Raw genomic sequence first — 19,578 nt, 5'->3', positions numbered from 1 at the left:
GGTTACGGAACCGGGGGTGAGTATCCAAACAGGTACGCAAACTTAAACAGTTCTGTGTTCTTGAACTCGGTAGCGTTTCAAAACCGGTACGCAAACTGATTCAGTTATTGAACTCCGGAACCGGCGACAGTCTTTGAGTTTCCAAACCGGTACGCAAACCTTAAAAGTTATGTGAACTACGAAAATTAGGTTTGTTAGAAAGTTTGCAAACTGGTACGCAAACCTAAAAAGTTTTGTGAACTGCGAAACTTGGTTTTGGTTTAACGTTTCCAAACCGGTATGTGAACTGTGACTGAACCGACTCACGAACTACTATGTATTTGTACTCGTACATCTAATAATCATGTTGATTATATTTTCAAGTGTGTTTAAATTATTTCTTCAAGATAATTAACATTTGATTAATTTTCTATAAACACTAGACTAAATTTATCACATGTTTGTGACTGAAAGTTAATGTTATATGTGTTCATGAAAATGAAGATTAAGCTTTTAAGTTCAAACTGGCTAGTATCGGCTAACCATGTTGAACATAGTCTTTGTACACGGTTCGGTTACGGTCTCACTTAACCAGAGTGTATATCTTGCTTATGTAAATCAGATTCAAAGATTCATCCAACGGTGGATATTGTTTGCTTGGTTCCAAAACTATCTTAGCTTAAACATAAAGCAACCTATGCTTTGAATGTCTATAAAAGGGGAACTCCATGCAACTAGGATTTTTGAATCCTGACAATACTTTTTGGTGTGTCCTAGTTGTATCTAGAGTCCTCCTCTCCGGAAACCCTTTTAGGGTTTTGCGACAATAAAGACTTCATTGGGAATCGTGAAGCCAGATCCAGTCATCTTTCCTTGATAACTCGAGTATCCTGATCTTGATTGTTTGTAGAGCTTGCTCCAACGATCAAGATATATAATGATCATCAAAGTTCTCTTCGTCTCAGACTTTTTTAATTCCAAAAATTTTATACTAGTGAGGTGAATAATAATCTAGGCTGCACTTCAGGTTGCATAAGTCCGGATTTTTAGGATAGCTAGACTTTGTCGAATTGCTATCGATTTCCATCACCTTGATCATACGTTTCGATCGTAATCAGGAAATCGATTATATATGCTTAATCTGTGGGAGCCAGATTTGGTTTAAAGTCTTCAATTGAGTTGAATCAACTCTTAGTTGGTGTGATGTCATCTAAGGGAATCAATTGCGCTGAGTCCTGCTGGGAGTAAAGAGGCGTAAGGAGCGTGACTGTACCTTAATCGGTGGGATACCTTTTATGGATCAACTATGTTCCAGTCCGAAGTTAATTGGTAGTAGGCTAGTGTTTGTAGCGGCTTAATACAGTTAGGTGTTCAATCTAGACTAGTCCCGGGGTTTTTCTACATTTTTGGTTTCTTCGTTAACAAAAATTCTGGTGTCTGTGTTATTTATTTTTTCCGCATTATATTGTTTATATTTATAATTTAAATATCACAGGTTGTGCATTGATCAATCATAGTAGAGACATCCGACCTTGTTTGTTGGATACGACTTGAGGCATTGCATATGCTGGAATCCAATGAGGGATCGAAAAAAATCATGCATAATAAAATATAAAGATCAAAGTCAACCTTGAGTAAAAATGGATATAAACATTCTGAAACTAAATTATGACGCATCTTGGACACCACGTAATACGGTTTTGGTTTGATTATATAAAACCACACAGGTACGCTCAAACGATCTAGCTGAGGAAATTTCAAAGAAGCATCCCCTAAAGAAGTAAAAGTAAAAGTTTTAGCTTTAGCTTTTACACAAGTAACTACGTAGGTCCAAAAAAAAAAAATTCAACCTACATTCATAAAAGGGGACTGTTAGTCAATCATTAGGTATGTGCAAGGAACAACAACTCAATTAAATGGTTATCCCAAGAAATTCTGGATGAGGCAAATAAAATATTTACCAAACTTCATTACTTTTGGGACTCAAATTCACTCACAGATATGCAAATAACACAATTTATATTTTTTTTAAGAAAGAAACAAAACTACTTCTCATCCCTTGGAGGAGCAAGCATTAAGCTTCATAATCATAGAGTTAACTTTGACATATGTAAGTGTAGTTACATAAAATTGATGAGAGGCTACAAGTGGGATTTTAGGGTTTCAAAGGTGAGTTACGGGAAGTTGAGCACAAACATTCTTCACCTAAACCACGTATAATGGCAGTTCAAAGGCTGCTTCAGTCACAAGATAGGTTTTGGGCCGGTTATATAGGGAAAAGCAGAAGTGAAGAAAGTGATAATAAAATTCTAGGGTTTGAAGAAGAAATGCTCCGAGAGTTTTGAGAAAGTTGTGTCTTAGATTGGAGAAATAGATGACATATTTATAGTTGAATTCTCTAATATCAGGTCGGTGAAAATAGGGATTGCTTGCCCTCGGAGCACTTTTCCCGTCTTTTCAGGAATAACTAAAGATAAACTAGGTTGAGTTTATCCTCATATTCGATTACCTTTACTCTATTCTATGGTGAAAAATATGTTAGGTATTTTTTTACACGACCGCCAGACCAAAACCCTAATTGATATCCCCTCATTTGTGTGTGGCTGAGTCAGCCTTTTGAGATAATTTATTGAGACTTAGAGAGAAATATTCTATATAGCCTATGTTGACCTAGAAAAGGCTAGGAATACCTGAGAAATCGTGTATAGAGTGTGAGAGGAGTTATGATTGGAATATCTCTTTGTTCCCGGTCACATATGCCATGTTGAGGCCGGGATCTTACTCGTGGGTCTTTTTATAGAGCGTGGGGAGCTCAAGGGATTTTATCCATGTTTTTGGATAAACATTTACAGTTCAAATTTAATCCACTAGTCGTTAGTGCATTTGAGGCATGTGTCGTCGTTGAGGCTTGTGCCTGAGTATTGTACTTATACGAGACTCTTTAGACGAGTTGGTTCATCTCCGATTAGCATGAGTTAAATTGAGGCTTGGGTCATGATATTGAATCTTTTTGGAGTCAGCTAGGAAATGTTTGAGACAATGAGGGAGTCTTGTATGCCTTATAGCATATCTGCGAGACCTTAACACATTTACTTTTTACCAGCATATCTTATGGATATGTGCTAGGAGTCAATTGTGTCTGTATAGTGGGGATGACATGACCAGTTAGATCTCAAAAGGATGTTCTAGAAATCTGTTGAAAGGGACCAAAGGTAGAATAACCAGTGTATCTCGCATGGATATTCCAGGAATTAAGAAAGCCTCAGTAAGTCAATTTGGGGCCTATAGTAGACGTGACTAGTATATATCGTGATGATGTACTAGGATTTAATACTTGATCTCAAATAGGGGGCTAATCATGCTTACGGGAGACATGAATGTCTCCGCTCTGGATCACAAGTCAGTCGTGGACATTTTTACGCATCTACGGAGCCTATATGACTAGTGGTATGTCGTCGAGGATGTATACTGTGAATCTTGGCATCACAACAAGCTGTGTCTCGTGAAGACATGCTGAAATTATAGTTGTTCTGGTTCATAAGTCAGTCGTGGACATTTTTACGCTCTACAAAACCTACATGATCAGCAGTATCTCGTTGAGGATGTATTCTAGGAGTCACGACATCACGACTAACAGTGTCTCACGGGAACGTATACTAGAAATCCAGGCTATGTGTGCCTTCAAGATCAAGGACTGAGTCTCTCATGTTAGATTTAAGTTTTGTTTTATAGGGCTGAGCTTTTCTTTTGGCAATGAATATCTAACTTGTCTCTAAAGCTCCATTTTCACGTCCAATTCTCTCTCATTTTAGCTTTGGCTGAACTTTAAATACAATTATTGGCTCAGAATGATGTATCCCGTAATTATGGAATATCCATTTTACCTTTGGTCTTGAAACGATACTTCTGCCCTTCTGTTAGAGCACTTCTTGGTTGAACTCTTAAGCGTTGCTATCTCAAGCTTGTTTGTCAAGTTTAGTTGTCAAAACTATAAGTCTTGATTTCTAGTCTACTTATAGCTATGTCTCGGATTACGATAGAATGTGTAGTTGAGATTCAGACTTCACGATGTTCATCGATTGAAGACGAATAACTACTAAGGGGAACTTGTGGAACTTCATCAACAAAAGGTATGTAGAGACTTGAACTCATCTATCACTCAGAAGTTTATTCTATTCTATCTCCTATTGAGACAAAGTCGTATAGCTATATGAACTTTACATTATACACATTTGATATCTCGAAATATGTATTAGAAAACTTTTTTCTTTAAATACGTTCATCATTATTCTTGATGAAAGTCAAAAGATGGTCTTGTGAAAATCACCTAGTAACATCTTACATGATTTGTGTGAGACAGTCATTTGATATAGACTCGGAATATTTTGTATTGATAATTCGATCACTTGAAAATTGCTTATAAGCTAATAGTTTGTGTGAGAAATATATTGTCGTCATCTAAGAATGTTTCAATGATTGAAATGGGAGTTAAGAGCTAAAACCCATGTCTGGATACATTACGGTTTGTGTACTAAGTATGCGAACTGTTTTGTTGGAATTCAGGACCGGAAGTTAAGTTTGCATACCCGTTCGCAAACTTATTCAACTGTTTAAGTCATGGTACTTAAGTTCGCATACCCGTTCGCAAAATGATTTAACTTTTTTGAAGTCCAGGAACCAAGTTTGCGTACCCATTCACAAACGGTTTCAACTGAGTTCGGTACGGAACTAACGTTTGCGTACCCGTTTGCAAACTGTTGGCTTGTGACCAATGTCAGGAAATTAAGTTTGCGTACCCATTTGCAAACTTAAGTGGTTCAAGTTCTAAAATCGGTTAAGTATGATTTAATACTCATGAACAAATACATTTATATATCAAGGAATGCAATCTTTGCAAACCGTGGCTAAAATGTTCATGAACTGATTCTTTTGAATCAATCCGATTTTGCTTCAATTGTATCTTGTACACTTCTATGAGAATATAATCAATTGAACAACTCTATGAGTAGCACAATTAGGTTAATTTTATTATCAATTGATCTAGAAGTGTTAAGATGAACATGTTTAATACAAAAGTGTTCATATGGCTAACTTCGATTAACTGTTATTGAGCCAACTCAATATACACGTTTAGGTACGGTTATCCATATCTAAATGAAGGTATATTTCATTTGTGTGTAACAAGATAAGACCGTCTAACTATGGAAAGATATTATCTTGAATCTTAAATCAGGTTTCACCTAATGGTGAATATTGATTGCTTTGTTCCAAAGTTATCAAACCCTGATTTGAAGACTATATAAGGGAGAAATCTAGCAAATGGGAAACCTAATCCCCACACCTCCTGTATGATACTAGTTGCGACTAGAGTCGATTCTCCTTTAACCTAGGTTTTTCCTAAAACCATTACAGGTTAACGACTTAAAGACTTCATTGGGATTCTGAAGCCAAACCCAACTATTTTCTCTGTCTTGCGTGTTCTGATCTTACTTGTTCTATCGTATTGAGTACTATCTTCTCTAAGATTTGATCGAGATTTATCTCCGATAGGTAAGATATAAAAAGTAATCACAAAGATCTTCCTCTCATTCTTTGTGATTCCAAAATAACTTGTTCTACTACCATGTAGTTAAGTTATTGTGAGGTGATTGATATTTCTAAGTTGTTCTTCAAGAATATAAGACCGGATTATCAATTGGTTCTTGTTCACCTTGATTTATCAAAAGACGGAACAAACTTCATACGTATTTATGTGGGAGACAGATTTATCTATCAGAATAGACTTTTCCGTGGGAGACTGATTTGTTTATCAAGTCTTCGAATTTGGGTCGTAGCAACTCTTAGTTGTGGGTGAGATCAACTAAAGGAATCAAGTGCATAGAGTCCTGCTGGGTTTCAGAGACGTAAGGAACGCGACTGTACCTTAATCAGTGTGAGATCGGTTATGGCTCAACTACATTCCAGTCCGAAGTTAACTTGTACTTCCTCCGTCATAGTTTATTTTTCTAAATTGAGTTTTTTTTTAGCAAAAGTGTACCAAAAAATTTCTATATTTCACACTAAAATTTTCTAATTATCAAGAAAGAAACAAAAACTAGGATGTGAAAATTAGTATATTAAACAAGTAATATTGGAAGATTGATGGTGTATGTGGAAGTAATTTAAATTTCTTTCAAGTTTTTGAAAAATCCAATTTAGGCAGGTAAACTATGACAAAGGAAGTAGTAGGCTAGAGTCTGTAGTGGCTTAATACAGTGTGGTGTTCAAGTCTGGACTAGTCCCGGGGTTTTTCTACATTTGCGGTTTCCTCGTTAACAAAACTTCTGGTGTCTGTGTTATTTCTTTTCCACATTATATTTTCTATATAGTTGAAATATCACAGGTTGTGCGTAGTTCAATCAATTGGTAAATCCAACCTTTTGACACTTGAACATTGATTTTTGGTACCGTTCAAGTTGTTTATCATAATAATCAGGCTCGCGGATTCTATATGTTTGATTTGCTGATTACATTGAGAAACAAAGATATAACTCTTGGATATATTTTCCTTGATTGAGTCTGACTGTCTAGTTGATTCTCTTGGAATTATATTGGAGTTAGTCCATACATATTTCCTAAACGAAATATTGGGTGTGGTTGCTAGACCATCGCTTTTTCACCTTCATCCAAAATTTCACCATCCACAGTAAGTTATGTATTATTAAACATCGAACACTTTCTTTTATAACCACTAATCTTACAGGTACAACCACCTTAAGGGACCCAATATAAGGGCAACCACGACACTAGAATCTAAAATAGTTGGATCCCTTTTAAATACATCCTCTTTTATTCTCAAAAATATCTGAATCATATATAAAAATAAATACATAGATTTTCAATGACAAAGCAATCACAAAGCATAATATATTATACTCTAGTCACTCGGGGATAAATCTGATCTCAAAAATGATACAACACACGCTTCTTGATCGCATTTTCTATGCACATAGAGAGATGACATATTGTGAGTTCTTCGTTTTCCTAGCGATTCACATTCACCATAACTTGTTTTTCTCAGGTGATAATGATATCTACACAGTGGAGTTCATGTGCATGTACCACGTTCATGCATATGATGGGTCTTTTATTCTTATGTACATTACCGTGCAACAAAAAATTGCTAACATGAGACAAACAAGCCATATATATTGTTGTCTTCTTTTTTGGGTGACAATGGCCTTTAAAATTAGTTTAATATTTAACAAGTGGGTGGTAGTATTATGTTAGTCCAGGTGAACTCGCGTTACAACTGATTTGTCATTTTCACAATGTTATTTGGTTGTTATGGTTTTTTCTAGTAAATAAGCTCATTTTTAGTTGTTCACAGAGACCAACATAAAGCAATAAATATATATGGGTAAAAATTTCGGCTTTGAGTAACTGGTGAAAGGTGGATGTTTGGCTCGGATGTCGATGTACGTAGGTTGAAATTGAAATCTCTTTATATATGTGTAAATAGCATAGGTTACAATTTTTTGCCCATATCCACCAAACCTAATGGATTTGATGTATATGAAAATCTTGATATCATCATAAGGTTTGACTGAATGAAAATGGGATAAAACCTATAGGATCCAATCCATAGTCATCCCCTAGTTCTGGGCATCGGTTTTGACTCATTTAAGTGAATTAAAAATAATATTCTACGGCTTGAACACGAATTTAAGATCACAAGACCCTCTATAATCAATTATATGATTGATCTATTTTCTTTGCTAACGCGCCTAGTAAACTTTATGTTTTACAGGACTAATAATATTTTTCCCAACAATTCAATTTAATAATTTGACCTTCAAATGTGTAAAATTGGAATTTAATCCTTCACAAGTAACCTATTTATTTTACATGTCCTTCAAAATGGTTCACAAGGTAAATTATGCAATGGTATCACATCACACCTTATCAAGATCTATGAAGGCTTTTTCTGGAGCTATGGATGCAGGAAAAGATTTTTTGGAAATCAAGGGTATCAAAATTGCTAAAAGAGCCCCACCGATTAGTCATATGTAAAAGTAAATAACTATTTAATCTTTCTGAAAGATGATTTAGTACTTCTTCTGTCAGCTATTAAACTATCAAAACTCTTACATTTATTTTAGTAAGAATTTAAGTGATTCCGATTGTAATGATATACCAAATATGTTACGGGTTAAGAAGATGGATCCCAATGAAGAATATGTTGATGTACCATTGATTCTCACTTGAGTAAGGACATTTCTTTCAATCACATTATTGGTAAAGTACATATAAGATTGTCAAAATAGCTGGATTGCGGTCTCAAACAGAGAAATCTGTTAAGATTGTACTTTACATTATTCCATTGCATCAGATGAACTCCTTGAAGCCACCATACGATAATATTAGGAAGATGAATTTTATACAACTGACATTCTGGTGGGATAAGCCTAAAAAGAAGAGATTTCTTATTACTTCTTGGAACACTGCATGTACGTCTATTTTAGATGGTGGACTTAAATTTCAGAGATTTAAGGTGTTTTCGCCACTATCCAAGGATGCTTAGAAATTACGCACAGTCCAAAACAATCTCTGGGCCACCTCCCCCAAGACTAAGTATTTCAAGAAAACATTTATAATTCCAAAAAAAGCATATTCTACTTGGTATTGGAGAATTATTAGTAGTGAATAAATGGTTGCATGATTTGGTAACAAATTTGGAAACATAAATGGTTGCCTAACCATGATTACGTCCACCAATAATTCCGGAGACATCATTCAACAAATATTTATTTTTTGTTTTCTAATCATATTAGCATTAATATACACAAAATGCATAATGATACCAATAGTCATGCCAATAGGAAGAGCAAAAACCGGAAATGGAAAACCCCATTTGTTACCTGGTTAAAAATAAATATATATGCTTCTATAACTCAAAAAACTAACAAAGCTGGTCCCAGTGGCGGACCTAGAAGTTTTCCTGTCTGGGATCAAAGTATTAAATAATTTACCACTACAATCGGTTGTTCCACGAGACTATAGATGGATTACTGAGGATATATTGTATTTTTTTTTAAAACACATGACATGTGCATGCAAAGAGAGAAATTCTTATTATTTAAGCGATTATCCAAGCTCTTTAGCTATGTTATTATGTCAGACATCTCTTAATTAATAAAAGTCACTTATTTTCTACGTAAAGAGAATAACATTTTTTTTCTCAATCAAAACTACATTCACATTAGGCTGAGTCTTATGGAGGAGAGAACATATCCTCTGAACAGTGCTGACACGTTAGTTGGAGGGACGCCTATTGTGCATGAAACTAGCCTAGTTTTCTAACACTTTATCACTTACCTTTTTTGGTAGGCAATTCCACAATAAATACAGAAAATTATCTGCACATCAAAACAAGAACATATCCAAGTAAGATTAAAGAAAATTAAATTAGATTAAATTAAACTACAAAAAAAAAACCTAAAACCTAGCCTAAAGGCAAGTCCGCATCGGTAGCGCAAAAACTGATGTAGTTTTTACAGTGGAACTAGAATTCGATTCTCGGACTTTTTAAAGATTCTGTTTTAAGACTAATTAAAAGAAAAAAGAAATACTTAACAAAAAATTATTATACACCAAAAGATTGATATTTAGAAAAAAAGACAAAATATATTTTCTCGTTTTAAGGGATTAATTGTTTTAAATATCAAAAGTGGGTCCAGCAAACAAATTTACATTATATTAAATTACAGGAAACGAATTCTCGTCCAACTTTTACTTCCCTCAGTACAAATGGTGGGTTTTAGCCATGCTTTTATTTCATATCATTTCATTCGTTTCCTCCATAAACAAGGTTGTGAAATCGTAAATCGTAACGTGAATTGTTTTCATATTTTAAGGAATCAAATCGCATAACAAATCGTGAATTGTAGATTGGTGCTCACTTTTATATATACCTTGAAAATTAATAGTATGATTATATCTATTATATTATATAAAGGGAACTCTCCCTTCTACAGTGCTCTACAGTGATTGAAGCTGCACATTTGAATTTTTCCAACTTTGCCCCTGATTCAAAGCTTATAAAATTTGTTTGATAAATACATTGAGGTCATATCCGTAATTTACAAGAACCATATAGTATTTATTATTTAATCACAAAAGGCAATACTATTTGTGACTCATGAGTACCTGCAGCAGGTGTAAATGGTCTCCAATATAACCACGTGCAGGTAAACCCAGTCCACTCAGAATCGGACGGTTGTAAATTAATAACATCTTTGGAAATGAAATTCAGGTTCTGTTGGAATGAATCTAACGGTAGAGAAGAAGTAATCAATTGATGCTTTGAGTAGAATACTATATTAAGATGTTGATGCACGGGGTTTATACAAAACAAAAAAAACACAATAAGTCTAGGCTTACCGAGAAGATGCACCGTGATTTACATCGGGGTGAGACAAACCCATCCCCTATTCTTGTCCGGTGGGATATCCGGGACTGTGAGTGTCGGTGTAAATCACGGTGTAGAATCACTGTGTGTGTATCACGACTGAAAAAAAAATCCCCATGAATTCTTGATATCTACAAAGCGTATTTATTTGATGTGGTTTATTTGATATCTATTCATTTTTACACGTGCCCAGCACTTGTTGTTATAAATGACACTAGCTTTTATAGGACGTATAAGTAATTTTAACAAAATTAGTACAAAATTAAAAATATATGCATTTAAGAACAAAAAAAAAATTGTGGTAAAATATATGCATTAATGAACAAACTACTGCTAAGCTATATAAGGTGCAGTTGTACCGTGCATGCAACCACAATTTTAATCTTTTTTAAACACACATTGGTACTTGATGAGTCCATAAGCAAAAAAATTTGAACGCAAATATCTTTAAGTTACTACCCTTATATATGCAGATGGTTGATGGGTCCGTGGAGACCCAGAAGTACGAGGGGACATCAATTATTATACCTTGTTTTATAGGTCAACCAAGATAAAACAGTTAACATCGTATATTTAAAATGGAATAAACACGATTTTATTGTGATACGATTCAATGTTCCGATGTGAATCGAGTTCAAATCGTGCGATTTTAAAAACCAGGATATCAAGTGCATCAGAAATAATTACAAAAGTAAAATCAACATTGAAGGAAATAATAGAGAAGTCAATGAATAGGTCAAAGTTAAGAGGTAAGAGTAATGGCAGACGGGAAGGTCACCATCTTATTTCAGATTGTAAATTGTTAGTTAGGAGTCCAAAAAATGTCAAAGTCCAATTTGGTCCTAGATAAAGTAACAAGGCCACTGATGCACTTGTAAAGCATGCCAGACCAAATATGGAAGTTGAATCCTCCTGCTTTTGTAAATCGTATCCTTATCATAGTTATATATATATATATATATATATATATATATATATATACATCAATGTGGATTCCATGTTAAATGCTTATGTGTTTGAATGTTTAGAGTCTTAGTGTCGGTTTGTGTCCTTCTACTTAGTACCAGAGTTTGTACTCGATCTTTCCTTTGAATGAATTTTATAGTTTTTTCAACAAAAAAAAAAAGAAAAAAACAAAACTTAACCAACTTAGCAGTATAAGTATTTAAATCTATTGTTAGTTTACTAAGAGATATTAACTATATTACACGAGAGGATATTCTTTAGGATTTTGATTTGGCGTTCTACAACATGTGTGGTGTAGCACCACACTCACAACGAGAAAGTGACTAAGTGGGAATGAAATTGTCAGTCTTCCAACCACTGCGGACATGACATCACCACGCTCTCCATAGTCTCAACTTCTCCATAACTTTTACTTTTGACGAGATCAGTGTGTATGGTTTCTCTGAGTTTTTTTTTTCCATTGTCTTGTAGATTTAAATTTTCCCTTTTCTCTTATCTTTACTGTTTTTCGCTTCGACTAATGGATTACTAATTTTTCAGGGCCTTACATTCATCAAATCATGGGAAGCATTCAATATTGGAATTTTGCAGTTAATACTCTCCTTCTCATACTTCTTTTAGTTCAACCGATTCAAGTATTGTCAGCCAAGTATGTAGCAGTTTTGCACTCCATCAACCTCAGGATGGATTATCACAGTATGTTTAAGTATTACTCTCTTTATCATGTGTATGATTTAAATGTTATTATCAAGATTTCTTCATCTGGTTCAGATCATCCGATCTAGCCTAACTTGAAACTGAGGTGGTAAGGAAAGCAGTAATTTCTCTATGGAACAGATACAGAACTAAAGAAGTAAGAGCTATTGATAAGAACCTCTTTCTTTTCAAGTTCTACACTGAAGACAGTATGAATTCATTTATTAATAAAGGACCCTGGAATGTGGTGAAATGCCACCTTAATATGAAGAAATATGATCCAGCTGTACAATAAAAAGATTGGATTTTCCCCCACCAAGAATGGAATGTGCAGTTTAAGAATCTCATGTTTGAGCATCACTCAGAGGAGGTGGTTGGAGAAGCTATCCAAGAACTTGGAACAAAAATTTGGACAGAACCTAAAGACTGTATGCTGAACTATGGCAGCACAATCACTGCAAGAGTTAACATTGAACTTTCCAAACTACTGGATAGAGGAGGATGGTGGAACACATCAGCTGGTGATGTTATTTGGATTCGTTTACATTAGGAAAGGAAACCCCATAGTCTTGTCCCAAATGTTTCACTATTGATCATAATGAAGAGAAATGCTTGGATGTTGCGGACGATCTGATGATAAGAGATTTACTAATGATCAATACATTAGTTATCTCCATGAACTAGCAGAGTCTTATGGTGTTGAAATTATTGATGATCTGAAGTTACTTTTTCAGGGAATCAGTGAAGCTGCTCTTAAGATGAAAGAAGAAGAAACGAATGTAGATGAAGATGCCATTCGCACCAACAAAAGATCCAGAACTGATGATAATGACTCACTTGAGGATAACATAGAGAGTAATACTGAAAACATAACATCCAATTCTGAAATGGAGGACACGGGACATGATCTTGTTGAACAATAAGGAGAAGGAGAAGCAAAAGAGGATTCCCATGATTCTTATTTCTTAATATTTATTAAGTATAACACTCACATTTCTTACAAGCACTCGCAAAGTATTACCAGTCATTTATTGTTTTACTTGACTGTTTCCGTACTCAATAGGGTTTTTGACTTGAGTATCAAGTTTCAAACTATTTCTTTGAATTTGAACGTGAAACTGCTAAGCTGGAATTGCCAAGGTTTCCTTTGTAAAGACACCAGATATCATCTTGATTACCTGAATAAACTGTACTCCCCAGATATCATCTTTCTAGATGAAACTAAAATTAATGATGATAGAATATTTCAACTCACTAGATTTTTAGGCTTACCAAATAGATGTTATGTTCCTTTTATTGGTCAGGCAGGTGGTATTATTCTCCTACGGAAGGATGGATTCAAACTAGAAATTGTTAATCAGTAGCAATATGATTCATGCCCTAGTGACAAATGATCCTGCTAAAGGCCAATGGTTCTTATCTTGTGTGTATAGTACTCCCTATAAGAATGATAAAACTAGTCAATGAAATTACATAAAAGACCTCAGCTCTGATATTACTACTCTTTGGGTTCTTATTGGAGACTTAAACATCATCATGAACCCATCAGAAAGAAACACCAATACTGAGATCACTTCATAGGATGTCTTAGATGCCATTCAATATTCAGATTTATATGATCTAGGATTCATAAAAAACCCTTTCACATGGACCAGTAATATCCATGGTGCAGGAAAAATTAAGTCTAGACTTGATAGGGCTTTAGGGAATAGTGAATGAACCTTATCTTACCCTGATGCTACTCTTTTTCATCTTCCTCAGAATGGGTCAGATCATTGTCCTATTTTATTGTCTCTCTACTGCACAACTAATGTTTCAAGCAGAAATTGGAAGTTCTTTCAACATTGGCTGGAGAATGATACTTGTATGAATCAAATTATTAATACTTGGAAATCATACACTACAGACTCTGCTGCTTTCATTCTTTCTGATAAATTGTCTAATACAAGACATATATTATCTAAGTGGAGTAAGAGTATGTTTGGTAATATTCAAGCAAAAATCATCAGTCTTCAACAAGACCTTACTCACCTTCAAGCCACTAATATTCAAGGTAACAACACAGCAAAAGTAATGAAGTTGGAAAAGGAGATTGATACTTTAAATGAACTACAAGCTAGCTCAAACAGACAAAAATCCAGAGATCATTTTTATAATGATATGGATAGAAATTCAAAGTACTTCCATATAAGAGACAATCATAGAAGATCTAGAAACAAAATAGACTCATTGCGAGCACAAAATGGTACTTTGTGTCAAAACATAACCTTAATTGAAGATCTTCTTGTCTCTCATTTTAAGAAGATAAGCACTACTTCTAATCCTGCAGATAGACATATCTTCCTCCAGCATATTCCTAATTGTATTTCTGATCAATACAATACATATTTGGTAGCCGTTCATTCTGTTCAAGAAATTCATGAAGCTTTATCTCTAATGGAACCATGGACCTCACCTGGTCCAGATGGTTTTCCACCAGGATTTTACCAATCTCAATCGCAAGTTGGCAAAGATGATATATGCAAGACTGTTCAAGCTTTTTTCAGTTCAGGTTTTCTCCTCAAGAAGTTTAACCATACAAGAGTAACTTTAATTCCAAAGACTATTTCAGCCTACAAGCTAGAAGATTACATGCCAATTGCTCTATGTAACTTAATATATAAGCTTATTACTAACATTATTGCTCTCAGGTTAAAGAAATATATTGCAAATATTATTTCTCCAATGCAGTCCGCCTATGTTCCAGGGAGACTTATCTCAGAAAATATCTACATGGTCCAAGAATTAGTTAAGGCAATGAAGAATAAAAGTTGTAGAACTGGTTTTCTAGATTTGAAGATGGATATGTCAAAGGCCTTTGACAGATTAGAACGAGATTTCTTCATTGAAGTGCTAAAGAAGTTTAGTTTTTGTGACAAATTTTGTTAGCTAATCTTTCAGTGCACTCAAATTGAGATTATGGTCAATGGTTCTCCTTCTTCCTCTTTCAAACCAATAAGGGGGATAAGACAAGGGGATCCTCTTTCCCCTTATCTGTTCATCCTTGCCATGGAAGCTTTTCAAGGAAACTTTATCATCTTGAAATGAGAAACCAGTTAACAAGAATGAAGATATCTAGGTCTGCTCCAAATATTAACCATTTGTTGTTTGCAGATAATTGTCTGTTGTTCTGCAAAGCAAACCAGGTGCAAACTAATACTTTGCTTAAAGTGATAGAAGATTTTAGTAAGTGTTCTGGTCATTTAATCGATTTTCATAAATCAGTTGTCTACTTTAGCAAAAACACAAATCCTTATATTTGTCAAATTATCAGTGGTCTTCTTCAGGTCAGACAACAGGATATTGCTAAAGAAAAATATCTAGGCTTACTATTTTTTGTTGGAAGGAATAAGAAGATTTCTTTCTCTTGTCTTATACAGAAAATGGATGTTAGACTCTCCAAATGGTCCTGCATCAATATCTCTGAAGCAGGGAGATCAATCATGATCAGAAATGTCACAAACTCAATCCTAGTGCACCCGATGATTAGCTTCAAGATCCCAGAAGAAACTATCTCTAAGATGAATTCACTTCAGCAAAAATTCTGGAGGAACAAGAAAACTAACAAAGGGAAGCACTTCATAGCTTGGAGGAAGGTTAACGAATCTAAAGAAGAATGAGGTCTGGGTTTCAGAGATTTAGAAGTTTTTAATAGAGCTCTTTTAGAAAAATCTGTATGGAAGTTATGCTCTGAAGATACATCTATTTGTGCAAGGTCTCTAAAAGCAAAGTACTTTCCAGATGGCCAAGTTTTTAACACTCAAGAACACACTAAAGCTACATGGTCTTGGAGAAGTATAAGTTCCGAGTTTCCATTCATTGAGAGGTATAGTACTTGGTCTGTGGGTGATGGCAGGAAAATTTTAATCTGGAGCTACAAGTGGATTGAGGGTCTTGATGAGCCACCTACTCCAAAATCTACTGCAACTAATGCTGAAAATTTCAAATATGTTCATCAGCTTTTCAATAGATATACAGGTGGATGGGACTATAATATTTTATCCTCTTTGTTTGAATATTCAATAGTAAGCTTGATACAAAATATCTCTATACATCACATGCTTGAAGATAAACTGATTTGGTCTCTTGAAAAGAATGGTTGTTTCTCTGTCAAATTAAGTTACAAGAAAATGATGGAGGAGAAGAATGGTAATGACTCAGTTGGAACAAGAATGCAGGGCATTTTCAAGAAACTCTGGAAGCTCCCTCTCCTTCATAGGATTAATCAATTTATTTGGAAGTGTGTCATAAATATTCTTCCTACTAGAGACAAACTTCTAAGCTTTATTCAAGAAGAAAATTCAGGATGCCCTTTCTGCAACCAAGTTATGGAAACTCCAAATCATTGCATACTAGAATGTCAAACTAGTAGGATGGTCTGGTTTGCTGTGTTGGGCTTACATACAAGTAACTCTGATGATCTGGTGGACTGGTTCTGCTCCTGGTTTGATAAACTTATTGCTCACCAAATTCAGGAAGAAGTTCTTTGCAAAATTTCCATAACAACATGGTGTATCAGGAATTCTAGATGTGACAAAGCTTTCAATTCCAAGACTGTCACTCCTGAGACCATCATTCATACGTGCAGAAAGGAGATTGCAGAATTTGAAGCCAAACCTAAGCCTGTTAATAAACCTACAATACCTCAACCCAGAACCAACTTACATTGGCCACCTCCCCCATTTTTCACCTTTAAAATTAATTCTGATGGTTCATTTCAGCAGCTTAATAATTCAGGTGGAGTCGGTCTAATTATCCGTGATTTTGCAGGTACCCATAGGGGATCAAAATGCATCTATCTAAGTGATCTATGAAATCCAGAACAAGCTGAAGCTAAAGGATTGTGGGAAGTAGCGCAGTGGGCTAAAGAAAAGGAATTGGAGAATGTAGTGTTTGAATTGGATTCAAAGCTTGTTGTTGAAGCAGTGAACAAGAATGTCTTCAATATCGACTGGAGATTACGCAATTTAATTCTAGATATTAAGGAGTTATTTAATTTTTTTAGCTCTTGGAAATGTTGTTATGTTCCTAAAGAGAAAAATAAAATAGCAGATAAACTATCTAAGCTTGCTAGAGTAGAAAGGTTAAGCAGTGTTTGGTTACTAGAACCTCCAAATGAGATTGCTACTAAAGTGCAGCAAGAAGCAGACTATGTAAACAATGAAGCTTAATCAATGATATCATTCAGTTTCAAAAAAAAAAAAAAAAAAATTATTCAAAAATCATCTCAAACTTACACAGACAAGTCTAATATTTTACATATTAGTTCAACAACACCGTACTACAAAACACACAACACCCTGATTCCAATACTTCTCAGCTTCCCTTCTTAAGATCAACCCTTCTTCTCCTTTTATGACTCGAACGACCATTTCTTGGTTTGGATGTGTCTTGTTCGATTTTAATCTCTCGTGCTCAATACAATTTCGACTTACCCCTTACTTTTCACAATATTAATGTTATCCTAAAGCAATAGTCTAATAATTTGAAATTTTGCAGGCACCTATATAGTCTCAAAATGTAAAAGCTTCAGTGGTGCAGGAGATCTGAATGATAGGAACATCTTATTGTTTTGGAAGTTGTTGAATGACCATTTTTTTTTTGGCTTTAAGAGGATACTTTTGGAGACTGATAATCAACGTTTGACGAACACAATTTTTGGCAAACAATCAGTTGTTCCATGAGAGTTTAGTGGGATTACTGAAGATATAATGTATTTAAAAATAAATAAATATGACAATTGGAATTGTGTGCATGCAAAGAGGACAATTCTGATATCTAGCTATGTTATTATGTCAGACATCTCTTAATTAATAAAAGTCAGTTGTTTTCTTCATAAAGAGAATAACATTTTTTTTTCTCAACTATCAAAACTACATTCACATTAGGCTAAGTCTTACAGAGGAGAGAACATACCCTCTGAACAGTGCTGACACGTTAGTTGGAAGGATGCCTATTGTACATGAAACCGACCTAGTTTTCTGACATTTTATTACTTACCTTTTTTGGTAGGCAATTCCAAAGAAACAAAATGCAGAAAATTACCTGCACATCAAAACAAGAACATACCCAAGTAAAATCAAAGAAAATTAAATTAAATTAAACTAAACTAAAACTAAAAAAAAAAGAAAAACGTAAAACCTAACCTAAAGGCAAGTCTGCGTCGGTGGCGCAAAAACTGATGTAGTATTTACAGTGGAAGTAGAATTCGATTCTCAGATTTTTTAAAGATTCGGTTTTAAGACTAATTAAGAAAAAAAATAAATACTTAACAAAAAATTTATATACTTAACCAAGAAATATTTCTCTTTTTAAGGGATTAATTGTTTTAAATATCAAAAATGGGTCCACTAAATAAATTTATATTATATTAAATTACGGGAAATCAATTCTCGTCCAACATTTCTTCCCTTCGAAAAAATGGTGGTTTTTAGCCATGCTTTTCTTTCATATCATTTCCTTCGTTTCCTCCATAAGCAAGGTTATTTAATCGTAAATTGTAACGTTAATCGTTTTCATGTTTAAGGAATCAAATCGTATAAAGAATTGTGCACCGTTGATTCATAGTCACTTTTATGTATACCTTGAAAATTAATAGTATGATTATATTTTTATAAATGACACTAGCTTTTACGCGATGTATAAGTAGTTTTGTTAGGGTACCGACCCTAAACTCGTCATAAATCTATGGGTAGAACTCAACTCGAAAACCGGTTGACTAGATGAGGGAATCCATTGACTTATAAACTACCCATTAAGCCTCATCTAACCAATGTGGGACTAGGATCCCAACATCCCACCATGCTTCCAGACCCAACGTCCTCGTTGGCCCACTCTATCGACACTGACCCGAAGGTAGCCCTTTCTCTTATGGCGGCTTCACTCCTCTATCAGTATTCAATGCGGGTGACAACTATGCCCATAAATAGGTGTCCCAACACTTTAATCTAGCCTATGAGTCACCCCTTCCGTGGAGCGGGCATGGGTCGTGGTGGTTGGCTCTGATACCAAATGTTAGGGTACCGATCCTAAACTCGTCATAAGCCCATGAGTAGAACTCAACTCGAAAACCGGTTGACTAGATGAGGGAACCCATTGACTTATAAGCTCCCCCTAAACCCCATCTAACCAATGTGGGACTAGAATCCCAACAAATTTCCAACAAAATGAGTACAAAATTAAAAATATATACATTTACGAACAAACAAAAAAAATTTTGGTAAAATATATGCATTAATGAACAAACTACTGCTGAGCTATGTAAGGTACAGCTGTGCCGTGCATGCAACCATAAGTTTAATCTTTTTTAAACATACATTGGTATTTAATGGGTTACTACCCCTATCTTTAAGTTACTACCCCGACACATGTAGATCGTTGATGGGCCCATGGGAACAGAAGTACGAGAGAACATCAATTATTACACCTTGTTTATAGGTCAACTAGGA

At 34.8% G+C, this 19,578-nt stretch overlaps 1 protein-coding gene across 1 annotated transcript; it reads left to right on the top strand.

The window, feature by feature from the left end:
• The first annotated feature begins 14,068 nt into the window (after positions 1-14,068).
• LOC113324327 lies at positions 14,069-17,301 on the top strand. Its single transcript, XM_026572643.1, has 4 exons — positions 14,069-15,014; positions 15,245-15,417; positions 15,814-16,900; positions 16,952-17,301. Exons 1-4 carry the CDS (start codon positions 14,069-14,071, stop codon positions 17,299-17,301), a joined length of 2,556 nt encoding a protein of 851 aa, XP_026428428.1.
• The last annotated feature ends 2,277 nt before the right edge of the window (positions 17,302-19,578 follow it).

This window comes from Papaver somniferum, chromosome 11 (genome assembly GCF_003573695.1).
Source record: "Papaver somniferum cultivar HN1 chromosome 11, ASM357369v1, whole genome shotgun sequence".
Classification (NCBI taxonomy): Eukaryota; Viridiplantae; Streptophyta; class Magnoliopsida; order Ranunculales; family Papaveraceae; genus Papaver; species Papaver somniferum.
Note: the sequence above shows the minus strand (reverse complement) of the source record. Positions and strands in the feature narration are given on the sequence as shown.

Excerpts from the sequence above, each read along its gene's own strand:
- LOC113324327 (XM_026572643.1), top strand. The coding sequence starts at position 14,069 with ATGTTTGGTAATATTCAAGCAAAAATCATCAGTCTTCAACAAGACCTT. Across the intron at positions 15,418-15,813 it reads TTATCAGTGGTCTTCTTCAG|TTATGCTCTGAAGATACATC; the intron begins GTCAGACAACAG and ends TCTGTATGGAAG. Across the intron at positions 16,901-16,951 it reads AATTATCCGTGATTTTGCAG|AACAAGCTGAAGCTAAAGGA; the intron begins GTACCCATAGGG and ends TATGAAATCCAG.